A 17798-nucleotide genomic window follows, 5' to 3' on the forward strand; every position below is an offset into this window, starting at 1 on the left:
CTGCTAGACTTCAAAATTGGAGTCGAGTGCTCTCTGCAAATAATTTGGGAAAGCAAAAATCTCTTCCAGCGGCAGGAGTTGGTGAGCGGCCTGAGCGGGACCTCACGATTGGTGCGCGATCACGCAGGCGTGGACCCAGGGGGAACATTGGTGTGCAGCCCTCATCAGCTCACCAAAACTTGTTACATGGCCCTCCAGCCCAAATAATTGCCCACCCCTGACTTAGGGGTTCAAATGCATAATTCCCTGAAAGGCCAACAGTATTTTGGGTGTTAGAAATAAGGGCATAGAGTACAAGAAGTCATGATGAATTTGTATAAAAAATTAGTTCAACTTCCATTAGACTACTGTGTGCAGTATTGGGTGTTCCATTATGGAAGACATTAACATCGCAGAGTGTGCACAATGTAGATTCACCAGGATGATGCCAGGGATGGGAAAATATTATAAAGAAAAACTTGGGGGAGATTTAAGAGATGTTCAAAATCATGAAGGGTTTTGATCGAGTAAATAAGGAGAAACTGTTACTACTGCCAAGAAGGTTGATAACCAGAGGACATGGATTTAAGGCAATTAGCAAAAGAACCAAAACGAATCCTACCAACTTGCTCTCGCTGCATAGCCCTGTACCTTTCTCTGTTTCAAGTATTAATCCAGTTTCCCTTAAAAGAAGCAATGGTCTCTGCTTTCCTGTGGCAAAACGTTCCATTCTCCAATAACCCTCTCTGTGTGTGATTATTTTTCCTAAGCTCTCTTCACTCACTGGCAATTATAAATTGATGACCCTCTTGTCACTGACCCCCTGATCCCAGGAAATAATCTTTCCCTGTTCACTATCAAATCTTCAAATTTTAAAACCTCAATTAAATGTGCTCTTAGCTTATGTGCTCCAGTGGATATAGAAATATACAGCACAGAATGAGGCATTTCAGCTCATCGTGCCTGTACTGGCTCTGAAAGAGCTATCCAGTTAGACCCACTCCCCTGCTCTTTCCCGATAGCCCTGCAGGTTTTTTCCCCTTCATGTATTTATCCAGTTCCTTTTGAAAGTTACTATTGAATCTGCTTCCACCACCTTTTTAGGTAATGCATTCCAGATCATAACTCACTGCATAAAAAAAATTATCCTCATCTTGCCTCTGGCGGAGGTGTGCAATTCTGAAAGTCAGTCACACGAGAAACCAAACCACTTTTAACCCCATTGCTTATTTAACCGCAACCAATTCCGACCATCTTTTTATAAGAAATCGAGGGCATTGCCAGGCTGAGCAAGAGCTCAGGCATCAGCTCACGAGCAGAAAAAAAATATTTTTCTTGACAGTTGAGGTTGAAATTAATTTGACATGTATAAAAAGTATCAGAGGGTGAAAGCCATCCCCTCTAACTTTTTTCCTTTTTTAAAAAAAAAGATATTTTCTCCCCTTTCACTTTTGGTCTTTGTGGACTATACTATTTGTTCAAGTTATAAAGCAAACTATTTGCAAATAATCCACCCATGCCTCAGAAAGAGCAATAACTCATCATGCTTTGCTGATATGGTGACTTGGTTAAAAAGAGGTCAGATTGACATTTAATGAGATCAAATTAAGAGCCTGTTTATACGATAAATAAACCTTAAGTTAACGCTGCTCCACAGTTAAACCTGTCCCAGGTTAAACCTTTTATGTACCCACCTTCCCAAAAACAATTATGCACACTTATTCTCTCTCTTTGTTCACTTTCACTCTAGCACACAAGGAGAAGCCTAACTTCTTCATGCTTAGGTGTCTCTCCACAGATGCTGCCTAGCAAAAAGCTGGCATAGACACAATGAGTTTTAATGTGAAACTGCTCCAAGTATTGGTTCTGGAACATCACCATATACGTCTGAACAGTTATAAATCAGCTGTTGGACAACAGAATTCACTCAGTGCCCACATCCACATTAATAGAAACCGAGTCATGAGATTTTGAACTAGGCAGTTCTATGTAATGTTTGAAATGGGGTCTTTGGCAGCCAAATTATGCTCTCCGTGGGAGGGGAGAGACTGAACAATAAAATGCCTGGAGTTCTCAAGAAGGCAGGGATTGAAGCAAGGTTCTATCACTCTCCTGGGGTCAGGTATTGAAAATTGAATCATAGCTTGTTTCTTTTTAAATCCCAACAAATGCAGAAACCATCCTAAGTGCATAGTTTTGTGACTGTGCTTGAAATACAAACATTTCATCTTTCCCTTCCCTTTTGGACACCGTCATAGCCTACCTCCGAGTTGCATCTTGTGGCCAGTGTGCACACAAAACTGGAGGGAAAGAACGGCGGATCTCAACCTCTTTTTCACTTTGAACTTATTGGCAGGAAGCCTCGCTCCCCACCTTCATTGTTACCAAAATCACAGGCTGTGGAAAGGCAATGTTACCCACTTGCACCACAACCACCCTTTCCACCAAGAAGAAATGTGGGTCAAGGGAGGGGAGGACGGTTTCCTGCATGACCCTCCCATGATAAAACTGCGGGACATCCTTCCCTACTGAGTTAGTTCCTCTGCCTTTGCACCCCCAACCCCATCCCCCCACCCCTCCTACTGTCACCCCCCCTCCTTGCTCACATTTTCTCCCTCCACACCCTCACAACTGCCTCCCCTCACCCCCATATATGGCCATTATCGATCTGCCCTCTAACCCTGCCTAATCTGAATATTTTTCTATTTATAAACTATATACATCAAAGAATTATCTAAAGTAAGGATACAATGTAGCAACTGGTTCAATTACACACACCATCTAACTTCACTTCATCTGAAGACCACCCTTGGTCTTGACTCCTCTCTGTTCAATTCCCCGGCCAATTGAATAGTATTTGTTGTGTATGTACCTTTAAGAGAAGAACTGATTCTATACTGCAGTACCGGCAGTGACCACCCCTGTATATAAAGCCATAGCAGGCTTCCGTACGTCAGTCTTAAGTTACTCAGTCAGCAGGAGGAGAAGGAGCAGCCAAACCAGGAGAGTGGAAAGTGGTGGTCTCCTGACCAGGAAGAGGAGGACAACGATAGGCCACCACCACCACCTCCACCATCATCATCACATCAACAGAGGTGCCTGGAGAGAGAGGACAGAGGAAGAGAAGGAGAAGGGAGGCCAGCAACAACACCAACCAGGGGAGAGGCCTTTCCTATCACTGCTTCCCCAAATTGGCCTCCAATTCAGGAGAGGGAGAGAGGGGTGAGAAACCACCATCAACAACCAACTGTTTGGAAGGAGGGAAGAACAACATCATCTTTTCTGAACATCTACAGGTGGGTGTTATTTGGGGCACTCTCCCAAAGACTTTGTATTTTAGGTGGGGGGAGAAAAGAAGAAACAAGGCCGGATCATCAAGGGGTGTCTGTGTGTCTGTGTGGCTCTTGTTAAAAGCTAGGCCACACACACCACTAATAAGCACCCCTTCTATTGCCTGACCTGGGACAGCTGGAGCTGCCTAGGTGATGTCCAATTACATCGTTAAGACCTGGTGTGGGACTGAGCCTGGGGCATCGCCAGCTTTCCCAGGTGAAGACATCTTCTCCCCCTGCCAGAAGACCACCACCATCAAAGACTTTAAATTCCCATCGGAGAGTGCATCCCTGCCAACACCCACCCACCCACCATCCTGAGTGGCAACCCTGCCCTTGCGGCCTCTCTCCTTCCCACCCCCCTCTCTCTCTCTCTTTGTCTCTCTCTGCCTATTTCTCTGAGGCACCTCAATTTCATCTCTTTTTATTAATTGCCTATTGAGCAGAGGGGAGAAGGCCCCTCTCCCAATTTCAATCAATAAGGGGAGAGGTGTGTCTTCATTTTAAACAGCTCCCTCTGCTCAATAGAGGACCAAAAAATACCTGAGGCCATTAACACCTTCAGGCCTGTGACTTGGGGTGAGTGTAGCCCTTGTAAAAACACCCCATAATGGCGACTGTATCTTCGCCGGTGGCGGGGCCAGCCAGGACTTATGCGGGAGTGGCAGCCACAGCCACAGCTGCTCCCGCTGCTTCTGCTGCCCCATCACCTTTTAAACTTATGACAAAAAAGCTTGGGGTGAAGAGCTACACTCACCCCACTATGACCACTGAGACCTGCGTTAAAGCCATGGCTGGGGTTGTCGGCCCCTCAGCCATCGTCGCGGCCTCAAAAATGTACGGGAAGGCTGTGTTCTTCCTGGGGTCGGAGCGGGCGGTGTCCCTGGCCGTCGCCAAGGGGCTCACCATGGGCGGGACCTTCCTGCTGGTGGATCCTCTCGAGGCCACCGCGCAGAGGATCGTCATCTCGAACGTCCCGCCCTATGTTCCTGGTGAGCTCCTCCTCCCCCATTTATGCCAACTTGGGGAGGTGAGGTCGGGGATCACACCCATCCCGCTCGGCTTCCGGGAAGCCAGCCTTCGCCACGTCTTCTCCTTCCGGCGCCAGCTGTTTATCCAGCTGGCGCGGGAGGACACCGACGGGGCGTTCGTCGTCCACCACGAGGGGACCGCCTATCGCGTCTTCTGGACGTCGGACGGTGTGTGGTGCCACGCCTGCAAGGAGGTGGGGCACATCCGGAAAAACTGCCCCGCCTCCAAGGCCGCCGGATCATCTCGTGCGGCTGAGGCTGGCGCCGCCGCCGCTCATGCCCCCAGATCTGCCCGCGCGTCGGGAACCTCTGATGCGCGGTCGACGTCGGGGGTCGATGCCACCAAGGCCTCCGGCAGGGGGGAGGGAACGCGTCCGGCCGGAAAGAAGGCGCGGCGAAAAAATAAACACCTTAGGGCGGGTCACCCCGTGGATGGCCAGCCCTTGCCCCTTGCGCCCCTTACACCCGCGCTCCTCGCAGAGTTAATCGGGGCAGACGCGAGTGGGAGGGGCCTCGTGGCCGCAACCGCCGTAGCGGAAATGCCAATACCTGCGGCCGGGCTCGGGCCCGAGGAACCCGACAAACCTGCTCCGCCGGAGGGAGCGGACGAGGAGGCCCCTGCAGACATGGAGGTCTCCCTCACTCCCTCCGCGTTAAAAAGGTGCGACCCCCTGGAAGAGGAGGAGGACCGGGAGGAGGAAGGTCCCTCCGAGCAGGGGGATTCGTCGCCCGCCGCGGGTACTGTGCCCCCCCCCCCCCCCGCTGTCATTACCACCGGCGATCGGCAGGGGTCGCCTGTCCCTCGGGAGGCTGAGGCAGATGGGTCTGTCCGGCACGTGCCTCCCGGGGATGGGGACGAGACCCTGCCCGTGGGGGTGGGCACGGGGCAACCCGCAGCGGTGATTGACATTTTATCGGTGCCGTTACCCCTCGCCGGGTTGGGCGGCCTGGGGTCTGGGTCGGGCGAGCTCGAGGAAAATGAGCTCGCCCAATGCGACCCGGACATCTCCCAGGGGCTGCTCGTCCCAGTGGAGGTTTAAATTGAAAACACCCCATCCGCTGGGTCGGAGGCTGGTGGCGGGGAGGAGGATGGCCCCCTGGCTGCGTCTCTGGTGCCGGACGTACTGGAGGAGCTGGAAATTGTTCTCTCCCCAGTTTCTCCGGTCGTTCTGGCGTCTGAGGCGGGGGGGGGACTCCAAACCGCCGCCGTCTTCTGGCCCGGCGCCCCTAGAGGAGCCCAGGGAGGAATCCTCTGCCGCTGATCCTGGGGGTGGGATCCGGGCGGAGGCGGGGCCGGCTGGTGCGGCCGAGCCGTTCGCTGCGCACTGCGCGACGGACGGGTCGGCCACTGGTGACGACCCCTGGAGGAGGATGGGGACTCGGTGATGGGCACGGAGGACGATTTGGACTCCACCGTCCACGAGGCGCTGGATGACCTCGTGCCCCTCGCCGAGTCTCTCCTCATTCTCGTAAGGGAACTCCGGGACTTTATGGCCACGTGCCAGGGTCGGCAAAATAAGATCCGGCTGGCCCTCGACAGGTGGTCGGAGCTGGCGCTGCTCATCGTGTCCGCCCGCGCCGCCGTTAAAATTATGGGCGCGGACAAGGGCGTGGACCCGCTCGAGCTGCGTCGGCTCAGAACGTTTCTCACTGGGCTGCTGAGGAAGTGGCGGCTGACCAGCGGCTGCGCTCCCTCCCCCCGTTAGGTGTAGGTAGATGTTGCACTATGCTTCTGACATGAAGATAACCATAGCCAGCCTCAACATCAACGGCAGCAGGGAGGCGCGCCGCAGATTCAACAACTTCTCGGTCCTTCGGGACGGGAAGGATGCGGTGTGTTTCCTGCAAGAAACCCACACCGTTCCGGGAGACGAAGCCACATGGCTCCTGGAGTGGCAAGGAGGGGTCAGCCTGAGTCACCTCTCCAACAATTCTAGCGGGGTGGCTATCTTGCTGGCCCCGCATTTTCAGCCGGAGATCTTGGGGGTCAAGGAGCACGTGCCGGGCCGCTTGCTCCAGGTCACTGTTCACCTGGGGGGCGTGCCGCTCCATCTAGTGAACGTGTACGCCCCTCAGATCGGTGCGCAGCAAGTGCGCTTCTTCGAAGAAGTGTCCGCTCTTTTGGGCTCCGTCGACGCGGGCGAGTGCGTCATCCTCTGGGGGGATTTTAACTGCACCCTCTAGGCGAGGGACCGTTCGGGTCCCCCGCGAAGCCCGGCGGCGATGGAGAAGTTGAGGGACCTGGTCGGGTCCTTCGACTTGGTGGACGTCTGGCGAAATCTCCACCCCGACTCCAGCGCCTTCACTAGCGTGAGGTCTGGGGGAGGAAGGTCCAGAATCGACCGCCTCTACATTTCCCGGGCGTACGTCTCCTGCGTTCCGGCGGCTTCCATGCGGCCGGTGCCGTGCATGGACCACCACCTGGTGTGGGCGGAGCTCGCTCCGCTGCGCACGCGGGGGGGTTCCGTGTACTGGCATTTTAACAACCTGCTGCTGGAGGACGCGCGGTTCCGGGATTCGTTTCGTCGGTTCTGGGCTGACTAGAGAAGGAAGCGGGGGGGCTTCCCCTCCTTGAGGCTATGGTGGGACGTGGGCAAGGCTCACATCCATCTCTTCTGTCAGGAGTACGCGAAGGGGTCGACCAAGAGGCGGGAGGCCCGGGTCGGGCGGTTGGAGAAGGAGGTGCTCGACCTGGAGTCCCGTCTCGGTCAGGTTGTCGAGGACCCGGCCCTGCGGAAGATGTACGAAGAGAAGAAGGGCGCGCTGAAGGACCTGCAGCTCGTCGGGTCCCGAGGCACGTACGTGAGGTCGCGGATCCAGCTCCTGCAGGATCTGGACCGCGGCTCCCCCTTCTTCTACTCGCTGGAAAAAAGACGGGAGGTCCGTAAGCAGCTCTTGGGGCTGCTGGCCGACGACGGATCACTGGTCTCGGATCCGGAGGGAATCAGCGCGGAGACCCGCGCCTATTACGGGGCTCTGTTCTCTCCGGATCTGTCCAGTGAGGATGCGCGCAGAGTTTTGTGGGAGGACCTGCCGAAGGTCAGCCCGGAGGGCGCCGAAAAATTGGACGCTCCGCTAAGCTTGGCGGAGCTGACCAGCGCCCTCCGCCAGCTCTCTAGGGGAAAGTCCCCGGGGCTGGATGGGCTGACCGTGGAGTTCCACAGGGCGTTCTGGGACGTCTTGGGGGGCGACTACGCGCGGGTCCTGGGGGAAAGTTTGGCGACCGGGGAGATGCCCCTCTCTTGGCACAGGGCGGTCATTGTCCTGCTGCCTAAGAAGGGCGATCTCCGCCTCCTTAAGAACTGGCGCCCGGTCTCCCTCCTCAGCACGGACTATAAAATCTTTGCCAGGGCCATGTCTGCTCGCCTTGGCACCGTGCTGGCCCACATGATCCACCCCGACCAGTCCTACACGGTCCCGGGCCGGACCATCCACGATAACATCCATCTGGTCCGGGACCTGGTCCACCACTCCCAGAGGGCTGGTCTGTCGGTCACCTTCCTTTCCCTGGATCAGGAGAAGGCGTTCGACAGGGTGGATCACGAGTATCTCTTCGGGACTCTGCGCGCATTCGGGTTCGGGGCGCATTTCGTCGCCCGGATCCGACTTCTGTACGCCGCCGCGGAGTGTCTGATTAAAGTTAACGGGTCCTTGACGGCGCCCCTTCGCTTCGGGAGGCGGGTGCGTCAGGGATGCCCCATGTCCGGTCAGTTATACGCCATTTGCGTGGAGCCTTTCCTGCGCCTCTTGCGGAAGAGGTTGACGGGACTGGCTCTGCAAGGGCCGGGCGTGGAGGTGGTCCTCTCGGCTTACGCCGATGACGTGCTCCTCACGGTCACGGATCCCGCTGACTTGCAGAGGATGCGGGAATGCCAGCAGATTTACTCGGACGCGTCCTCCGCCAAGATCAACTGGGAGAAATGTTCCGGACTCCTGGTGGGTCAGTGGCGGGTGGACTCCCTGCCGGAGGAGTTCAGGCCTTTCGCCTGGAGCACCATGCACCTCCTCTATTTAGGAGTCTACCTTAGCCCTGCCGAGGACGCCTGGCCGGCGAACTGGCAAGAGCTGGAGGCCAAAGTCACCGCTCGCCTAGGACGCTGGACAGGACTGCTCTGAATGTTGTCCTACAGGGGTCGAGCGCTGGTCATAAACCAGCTGGTGACCGCCATGTTGTGGTACCGGTTGGTCACTTTGACCCCTCCCCCTGCGTTTGTCGCCAAGATGCAGAAGAAGCTCATCGACTTCTTCTGGGACAAAAGGAAGCACTGGGTCTCTGCCGCGGTTCTGTGTCTCCCGCTTAGGGAGGGCGGTCAGGCGCTGGTGTGCCTTCGCACCCAGGCTGCGACTTTCCGTCTTCAGACGCTGCAGAGATACCTGTACGTCGAGAATCCTCCGAGATGGTGTGCGCTGGCGACGTTTTTCTTCCGCCAGCTGCATGGCCTCAATTACGACACGCAGCTCCTGTTCGCGAAAGTGGGCGGCAGGCGTGCCGGCCTGCAGGAGCTGCCTGTCTTCTACCAGGAACTGCTATGGGTTTGGAACTACGTCGCTTCCAGGCGGAGCTCTCCCCCGTCAGGAGCGGCGGCTCTCCTTTGGGAGCCGCTGCTCAGGAATCCGCACCTCCACAAACGCGGGTTCGGGCGGCTGGCGGAGGGCAGGGCTGTGCCTGGCAAGGTGACCAGAGCCGGGGACCTGCTCGATGGCGGAGGAGCGGGCTGGATGGTGCCGGACCAGCTGGCGCGGCGCCTGTCCTGGGCCAACGTCCGGCTCGCGGTCGAAGCCATCGAATCGGTGAAAGCGGCACTGGGCCCCGACTCCACTAGGTGTATTGAGGCGGCTCAAGCACGTGGGGCGATCCCGTCCGAGCTTACCCCCGTTCGGACGGAATTCCTCATCGGTGCCCGGCCCCGAAACTCCCCTCGGGAACCGGCGCCTCACAACTTGAGCCGTCTCAAGGAAATACCCTCCGTGCCTTTTCATTCCGCGCAGAGGGGTTTCCTGTACGGGCTGCTCCTGCACACTCTCCACTTTGTCATCTTCGTCTACCGTCCGGACACGCCTTGGCGTGGCGTCTTGCCGACTGGCGGTGGCGGAGGTCCCCAATGGAGGGCTCTCTACGCGGGAGTCCTCCCTTGCTCCATCGGGGACTTGGCCTGGAGGGTGTTGCACGGAGCGGTCCCGTGCAATAAGGTTTTAAGTAGGTTCACAGACTCCCAGGCCGCCTGCATTTTTTGCGGCCTGGAGGAGTCTGTGTTTCGCGTTTATATGGAGTGTGAGAGGTTGCAGCCCCTCTTTCACTACTTAAGGGGCTGCTCCTCGATTTTTGGTTGCACTTCAGTCCCACGCTCTTGATCTACGGTCACCCGGTGCGGAGGGGAGCGGGCAGGTTGGAGGACCTCCTCGTGGGACTGCTCCTGGGCCTGGCCAAGAGAGCCATCAATTGGTCCAGGCAGCGGGCGGTCGAGAGGGTCGTCCAGCCGGATTGCCTGCCTCTCTTCCGCGGCCATGTTCGCGCCCGGGTGGCCCTGGAGATGGAGCACGCGGTGTCCGCCGGCGCGCTTCAGTATTTCCGCGACCGGTGGGCGCCGTGGGGACTGGAGTGCATTATCAACCCAGAAAACCAAATTTTAATTTGATTTGTTAAGTTTTAGTTGAACTTTTGTTTATTTACAGTCCAATTGGGGTTTTTTTTGGGTCCAAACAAAAAAAGAGTACCCTCTGTTCAGTAAATACCTGTTATTATTGTTCTCCTGCAGTCCGTGTATTATTTATACTCGGACACTACAGTATTGTTTAAAAAGTCAGGTTCCTTTAAATCTCTACCAAGTCAGAATTTCTTTTTCCACCCAAATTAAATCAGAAGCAGCCAGTTTGGTCCAGTTGGGATTCAAGTTTCTGATCTGATGCTCATCCTTAGAACACAGTGATTATGCGCCAAGGCCATGTTTTTGGAGGTAATAACAGCTGCCTTTTGATATTACAAATGCCTGCAGACTTTATTTCTACAGGCTTACTTTTCAGCTGCGCTGCTAAAACTTAACAGCTGTTAATATGGGTGTGCAGGTGTACAGGTGTGTAAATGACTGTGTGTGAATGTACAGAAAAATGTGTATGCATGTAAATTATTGGACATGTGTGTTTACATACGAGTGAGCAAGTGAGTGAATGCGTACATTTGTAAATGAGTGTGTATATATTCCACTTACTCCACCAATTCATTGTTCTCAGTATTTAGGTTGGATAATGCTATTATTATTCTACAAAACTTTAACATTAAAAACTTATTTTCATTTTATTTTAAATAGTATGATTACTCTCCTCCCGTCTGAATCATAAAACAAAATAAGTACAGCATTTCTATAGACCAATTTGGCACGTTATACATTCAGCTGCATTCCAATATTTAAAGCTCACCATGTATACAGGGGACACTATTTTTAAAATGGAATTTTGCTTTTTGGAAAAAGAAAATCAGTTGGCAGATTTTTTTCTCTTTACATTTTGTGGTCTTTTACAGATGAAACATAGACATCCAAATTGGAGGCTTATTATCGGAGAATAGCCCTCCAAAGGGTACGTTGTAAAAGATTGTAAAAAAAAATCCTGTTGGATATTTGAACAGGATAAGCAGAGAATATTTTGATAATGATAATATTGAAATAATTATCTGCCAAGTTGTTACAGATTTAGTTCAGAATGACTTTGCACTGTTTCAGCTTCAGTTGTACAAACTTTACTGTGAAGCCTGGAACGGTATTAAAATATGTTGAATGGAAAGTTTATTTGATAAACATCTATCTGATTGAACCAGAATTCCAATATACCAACCAGATTTCCATTTATACCCATTTTATATAATTCCTGAATCAAGGAAAGAATGTTGCTCAATAATCTATTTTTTAACACTCTGTATTGTCAGCACAATAAATATTGCCAATACAGTGATGAATCTCACAAGGACAACAGCTAATTGCTTTTAAATTTTAAAAACAATTCAAGTTTTTTCTATCGTGTTTTCCGTTATCTTTGTTGAAATTGAGTTGCTGGATAAATAATTATGGTACAACATTTTGTAAACTGGTTACTTTTGGCCCACAGTTTACAACATCCACATCCAAACATAATCCTCGCTTTAAACATAAAATTCCTGAGAAAGATTATTATTCCTTGATTGGGTTCAGTTCTTTCAATACAATATATTTTTGAAATCTTTTCAAAACTGTTAAATAAAAAAAAAATAGCCTGGAAGATGTTTGCTGACAGGGTTCCAGACAGCCGGAAAAATTACACATTTTACAAGACAGAAGTCCATTCTATCAGGCCAGACTTACCATGGTGGACTCTGTGGTGACTGGGTGTGTTGAGGATCAGTTCCAGAGGCCCAAGGTTACCAATTATCTGCAACAGAGTCAGGAAACCATTTAACACTGGGCTTTAATGCCAAAATCGAAAAATAACTACCCACAGTCAACTCAAGGGATTAGGAAACAATTTTATTTTTAAACTCAAAATGACAGAAAGGCAGATGTTGAAATAATAACATCACATTGTAATAGCTACCATAAGGACTATTTTGAGTTTTATTTAAACTGAATATCCCTGAACGGACTGCTAATTAAAATTGTTTTATTTCAGAGGAAATAGCAAGGTAGAAGGCAAGTTTAGTCTGTGGCTCAGATAGACTCTGATATTCTCAATGTGTGGAAATCCCAGAGTGTCTCAATGTTTTCTTGGACGCAAGCTCTAGTTCCTTTTAAGCAATCTGCACCAATTGTTTTTATTAATTTTTCTCAATAACATCTTGATACTTGTACAAGAACAAAAAGATGATTTAGAAAAGCAATATATATATAAATAAAATCATTAAGACTCTGCCTGAAAAAATATGATTTTTAAAAAAAACTTTCAGTAGTTGTTCAAAAGTAACAGTAAGTTAACAATTGGATGGTGTAGGCAGATTCAATCGTGGCTTTCAAAAGGGAATTGGATAAGTACCTGAAGGAAAAAAAAATTGCAGGGCTACAGGGAAAGGGCAGGGGAGTGCGACTAGCTGAAGTGCTCTTGCAGAGAGCTGGCACGGGCTCAACGGGCCGAATGGCCACCTTCTGTGCTGTAACCATTCAATGATTCTATAACATTTTCAGGACTCCCATTTTGAAAGTTTGAGAGCTCTGAACAGTATCGATAGCCCATCATGTACAAGTCAAATTAACTTTCTTTCAATTCAAAAGAATGATACCAATAAACTCATTAAGAGGGGATCCTGCTACTGGAAACTGTTAAAAGGGCCTTAATGAGGGTGATTTTATGGCATCGATATTTTAATACAAGGTGCGTTCGTATCATTATGCGGGAACAGTGGCGTAGAGGTAATGTCACTGCACTAGTAATCCAGAGACCTCGACTAATGATCCAGAGACATGAGTTCAAATCCCACCACGGCAGCTGGGGAATTTAAATTCAGTTAATTAAATAAATCTGGAATTAAAAAAAAAGCTATTATCAGTAATTGTGACCATGAAACTATCGGATTGTTGTTAAAAACCCATCTGGTTCACTAATGTCCTTTCGGGAAGGAAATCTGCCGTCCTTACCTGGTCTGGCCTATATGTGACTCCAGACCCACAGCAATATGGTTGACTCTTAACAGCCCTCTGAAATGGCCTAGCAAGTCATTCAGTTGTAACAAACCACTACGAAACATAATAAGAATGAAACCGGGCGGACCACCCGGCATTGACCTCGGCACCGACTACAGACACGGCAATGGCACACCCAGCCCAGTCGACCCTGCAAAGTCCTCCTCACCAATATCTGGGGACTTGTGCCAAAATTGGGAAAGTTGTCCCACAGACTAGTCAAGCAACAGCCTGACATAGTCATACTCACAGAATCATACCTTTCAGCCAATGTCCCAAACTCCGCCATCACTATCCCTGGGTATGTCCTGTCCCACCGGCAGGACAGACCCACCAGGGGTGGCGGCACAGTGGTATACAGTTGGGAAGGAGTGGCCCTGGGAGTCCTCAACATTGACTCCGGACCCCATGAACTCTCATGGCTTCAGGTCAAGCATGGGCGAGGAAACCACCTGCTGATTACCACCTATCGCCCTCCCTCAACTGATGAATCAGTACTCCTCCATGTTGAACACCACTTGGAAGAAACACTGAGAGTAGCAAGGGCACAGAATATATTCTGCGTGGGGGACTTCAATGTCCATCACCAAGAGTGGCTCGGTAGCACGACTACTGACCGAGCTGGCCGAGTCCTAAAGGGCATAACTGCCAGTCTGGGCCTGCGACAGGTGGTGAGAGAAGCAACACAAGGGAAAAACCTACTTGATCTCGTCCTCACCAATCTACCTGTCGCAGATGCATCTGTCCATGATAGTATTGGTAGCAGTGACCATCGTGCAGTCATTGTGGAGACAAAGTTCCGTCTTCACACTGAGGACACGCTCCATCGAGTTATGTGGCACTACCACCATGCTAAATGGGATAGATTCAGAAAAGATCGAACAGCTCAAAACTGGGCATCCATGAGGCGCTGTGGGCCATCAGCAGCAGCACAATTGTATTCCACCACAATCTGTAACCTCATGGCCTGGCATATCCCTCACTCTACCATTACCACCAAGCCAGGGGACCAACCCTGGTTCAATAAGGAGTGTAGAAGAGCATGCCAAGAGCAGCACCAGTACCTAAAAATGAGGTGCCAACCTGGGGAAGCTGCAACACAGGACTACATGCATGCTTAAAAAGCGGAAGCAGCATGCTATAAGACAGGGCTAAGTGATCCCACAATCAACGGATCAGATCAAAGCTCTGCAGTCCTGCCACATCCAGTCGTGAATGGCAGTGGACAATTAAACAACTAACAGGAGGAGGCGGCTCCATGAACATCCCCATCCTCAATGATGGTGGTGCCCAGTACATAAGTGCAAAAGACAAGGCTGAAGTATTCGCAACCATCTTCAGCCAGAAGTGCAGAGTGGATGATCCATATCGGCCTATTCCTGAGGTCCCCACCATCACAGAAGCCAGTCTTCAGCCAATTCGATTCACTCCACGTGATATCAAGAAATGACTGAGTGCACAGGATACAGCAAAGGCTATGGGCCCTGACAACATCCCGGCTATTGTGCTGAAGACTTGTGCTCCAGAACTAGCCGCGCCTCTAGCCAAGCTGTTCCAGTACAGCTACAACACTGGTATCTATCTGACAATGTGGAAAACTGCCCAGGTATGTCCTGTCCACAAAAAGCAGGACAAATCCCACACAGCCAATTACCATCACATCAGTCTACTCTCAATCATCAGCAAAGTGATGGAAGGTGTCATCGACAGTGCTATCAAGTGGCACTTACTCACCAATAACCTGCTCACTGATGCCCAGTTTGGGTTCTGCCAAGACCACTCAGCTCCCAAACTCATTACAGCTTTGGTCCAAACTTAGACAAAGGAGCTGAATTCAGAGGTGAAGTGAGAGTGACTGCACTTGACATCAAGGCAGCATTTGACCGAGTGTGGCGTCAAGGAGCCCTAGTAAAACTGAAGTCAATGGGAATTGGGGGGAAAACGCTTCATTGGCTGAAGTCATACCTAGCACAAAGGAAAATGGTTGTGGTGGATGAAGGTCAATCATCACAGCCCCAGGACATCGCTGCAGGAGTTCCTCAGGGCAATGTCCTAGGCCCAAACATCTTCGGCTGCTTCATCAATCACCTTCCCTCCAACATAAGGTCAGAAATGGGGATGTTCGCTGATGACTGCACAGTGTTCAGCACCATTCACAACTCCTCAGATAATGAAGCAGTCCATGCCCGCATGCAACAAGACCTGGATGACGTTCAGGCTTGGGCTGTTAAGTGGCAGGCAACATTCGCGCCACAGAAGTGCCAGACAAGGACTATCTCCAACAAGTGAGAGTCTAACCACCTCCCCTTGACATTCAACGGCATTACCATCGCTGAATCCACCACCAACAACATCCTGGGGGTCACCTTTGACCAGAAACTTAACTGGACCAGCCACATAAATACTGTGGCAACAAGAGCAGGTCAGAGGCTAGGTATTCTGTGGCAAGTGTCTCACCTCCTGACTCCTCAAAGCCTTTCCACCATCTACAAGGCACAAGTAAGGAGTGTGATGGAATACTCTCCACTTGTCTGGATGAGTGCAGCTCCAACAACACTCAAGAAGCTCGACACCATCCAGGACAAAGCAGCCCGCTGGATTGCCACCCCATCCACCACCTTAAACATTCACTCCCTCCATTACCGGCATACCGTGGCTGCAGCGTGTACCATCTACAAGATGCACTGCAGCAACTCGCCAAGGCTTCTTCGGCAGCACCTCCCAAACCTGCGACCTCTTCCACCTAGGACACGGGCAGCAGGCGCATGGGAACACCACCACCTCCAAATTCTCCTCCAAGTCACACATCATCCTGACTTAGAAGTATATCGCTGATCCTTCATCGTCGCTGGGTCAAAGTCCTGGAACTCCCTACCTAACAGCACTGTGGGAGTACCTTCACCACACACACTGCAACGGTTCAAGAAGGCTGCTCACCACCACCTTCTTAAGGGCAACTAGGGATGGGCAATAAATGCTGGACTTGCCAGCGACACCCACATCCCATAAATGAATTTTAAAAAAATATATTTTTTAAACACTCATACCAGATAATGTGGTACTTGCTATCTATTGCAATTTACTGACACATTCACAAAGAACAATGAATAGTGTCAGTATTTTGACCCAAGTCATAACATTTGCAAATCTTTGAGTTTAATGGTAGATTTAAAGTCATTTCTCTTCAACAAAGTTCCATGAATACCTGAATTTTCACTCATTATTTTCACTCTCATCCCTTTTCCTTGGTTTCATTGCTTTGATTGGCAATGACCATAACTTTTGCTTTGGGACCTAACTACTTGCATTTGATACAAACAAGCTGCGAATGTTTAATTTCACACATCTCATTTACTTTGCACAGCCTGTAGGTTTCAAAATATAATGAATTGTCCATAACAACATGTCTCCATTGTTGGTTTAAAAATTGTTCTGTCCAGGCGTCTTGATAATAAATGCCACTACAAGCTGTTGTTCTCCGATGCGCTCTCTATTAGTCTAGTGAATCCCATCAAAATTGAATTGTGCAGCTCCAGCCTGAAAGTGTGTATGCATACATGTAAATAGTGCAGGTGACACCTTTGCCCTGAAATTCACGGGAAGGCGGGGACAGAGCCAGGGGTGGGGGTGGTCGGAGCAGCTGGGAACGGGTAATGCTGATGTCCTGCCAAATTTAACAGCAAGACCTCATTTGAATTTATTTTCTCCATTTCCTGGTCGGCAGCCAGCCAGATTGAGAGGCTGCCTGGTTGTCAGGCGGGAAGGCCTGCGCTGGAAGGCCACAGCCAGAGAGAGGAGAGGAAGAAGGAAGAAATTGTGGAGGGATGGGTAGATCATGGCGGGGGGGGGGGGGGTGGTGGGGGGAGAAAAGAGAATGCAGGGGGTTGAAGAGGTTGTGGAGCAGGAGGGCGGAAGATCGTAGGGAGTTCTTTGGATTGTGTATCGGGGGGGGCCTTCGGATCGCAGGGAGGGAAGCAGGCTTGCTTGAGGGGCTTGGAGGAAACACTCCTGCTCCTCCTAGCACACAAGCAGTGCTGGAAAGGCACTTACCTGCAGGATCCAGCCATTCTCATCTCCCTTCAGCTGACAGGTTTACCGAGCCCTGGGAAACCCAGAGCGCAGCCTTTAATTGTCAAAATCTGTTAAAATTTGAGGCCTTCAGCCTCATTAGCATATTTAAATAACTGACCTGTCTCTGGAGAGCAGGTTACTCGTCTGCCCCCAACCTGTTTACATTAAAACCATAAGTGGGCATGTTCAAGGCGGATTCATATTTACCACGCCCCCCACCCATTGAGGAGGGATAAAATGCCCCCCAATGTTTATAATTTTTTTTAAATTTCCAGAGGTTGCTCCCCCCCACCCGCCCTCCCATAGCCTTCGCTAAGCATTTTTTTTTACAGAACAGAAACCCCACAGTGCAGATAGAGGCCATTTCGGCCCATCGAGCCTGCACCGACGCATATCCCACCCGATCCCCGTAACCCCTACACCAACACATATCCCACCCTATCCCCGTAACCCCACGTATTTAATCCCCCTAACACTAAGGATCAATTTATCATAGCCAATCAACCTAACCCGCACATCTTTGGACTGTGGGAGGAAACCGGAGCACCCGGAGGAAACCCATGCAAACACGGGGAGAATGTGCAAACTCCACACAGACAGTCGCCCGAGGCTGGATTCGAACCCGGGTCCCTGGCGCTGTGAGGCAACAGTGCTAACCACTATGCCACCGTGCTTGTTCCGGTACTTGCTGACCAGTGTCAGCTGTGGTTCAGTTGGTAGCACACTCTGAGTCAGAAGGTTGTAGG

At 51.0% G+C, this 17798-nt stretch overlaps 1 protein-coding gene across 2 annotated transcripts in view; it reads right to left on the minus strand.

Annotated features, from left to right (window-relative positions):
- agmo (alkylglycerol monooxygenase) overlaps positions 1–17798 on the minus strand; it is a 530082-nt gene that overhangs the window by 232208 nt on the left and 280076 nt on the right. For both annotated transcript variants that reach the window (XR_015078446.1, XM_085988392.1), the window contains exon 6: positions 11674–11740. Coding sequence is in view for 1 of the 2 variants with exons in the window: in XM_085988392.1 (XP_085844518.1) it covers positions 11674–11740 (67 nt within the window). In the remaining variant the exon portion in view is untranslated. The remainder of the gene's footprint in view (positions 1–11673; positions 11741–17798) is intronic.

This window comes from Somniosus microcephalus, chromosome 5 (assembly GCF_052327205.1).
Source record: "Somniosus microcephalus isolate GS21.2 chromosome 5, FLI_Smic_1.0, whole genome shotgun sequence".
Lineage (NCBI taxonomy): Eukaryota > Metazoa > Chordata > Chondrichthyes > Squaliformes > Somniosidae > Somniosus > Somniosus microcephalus.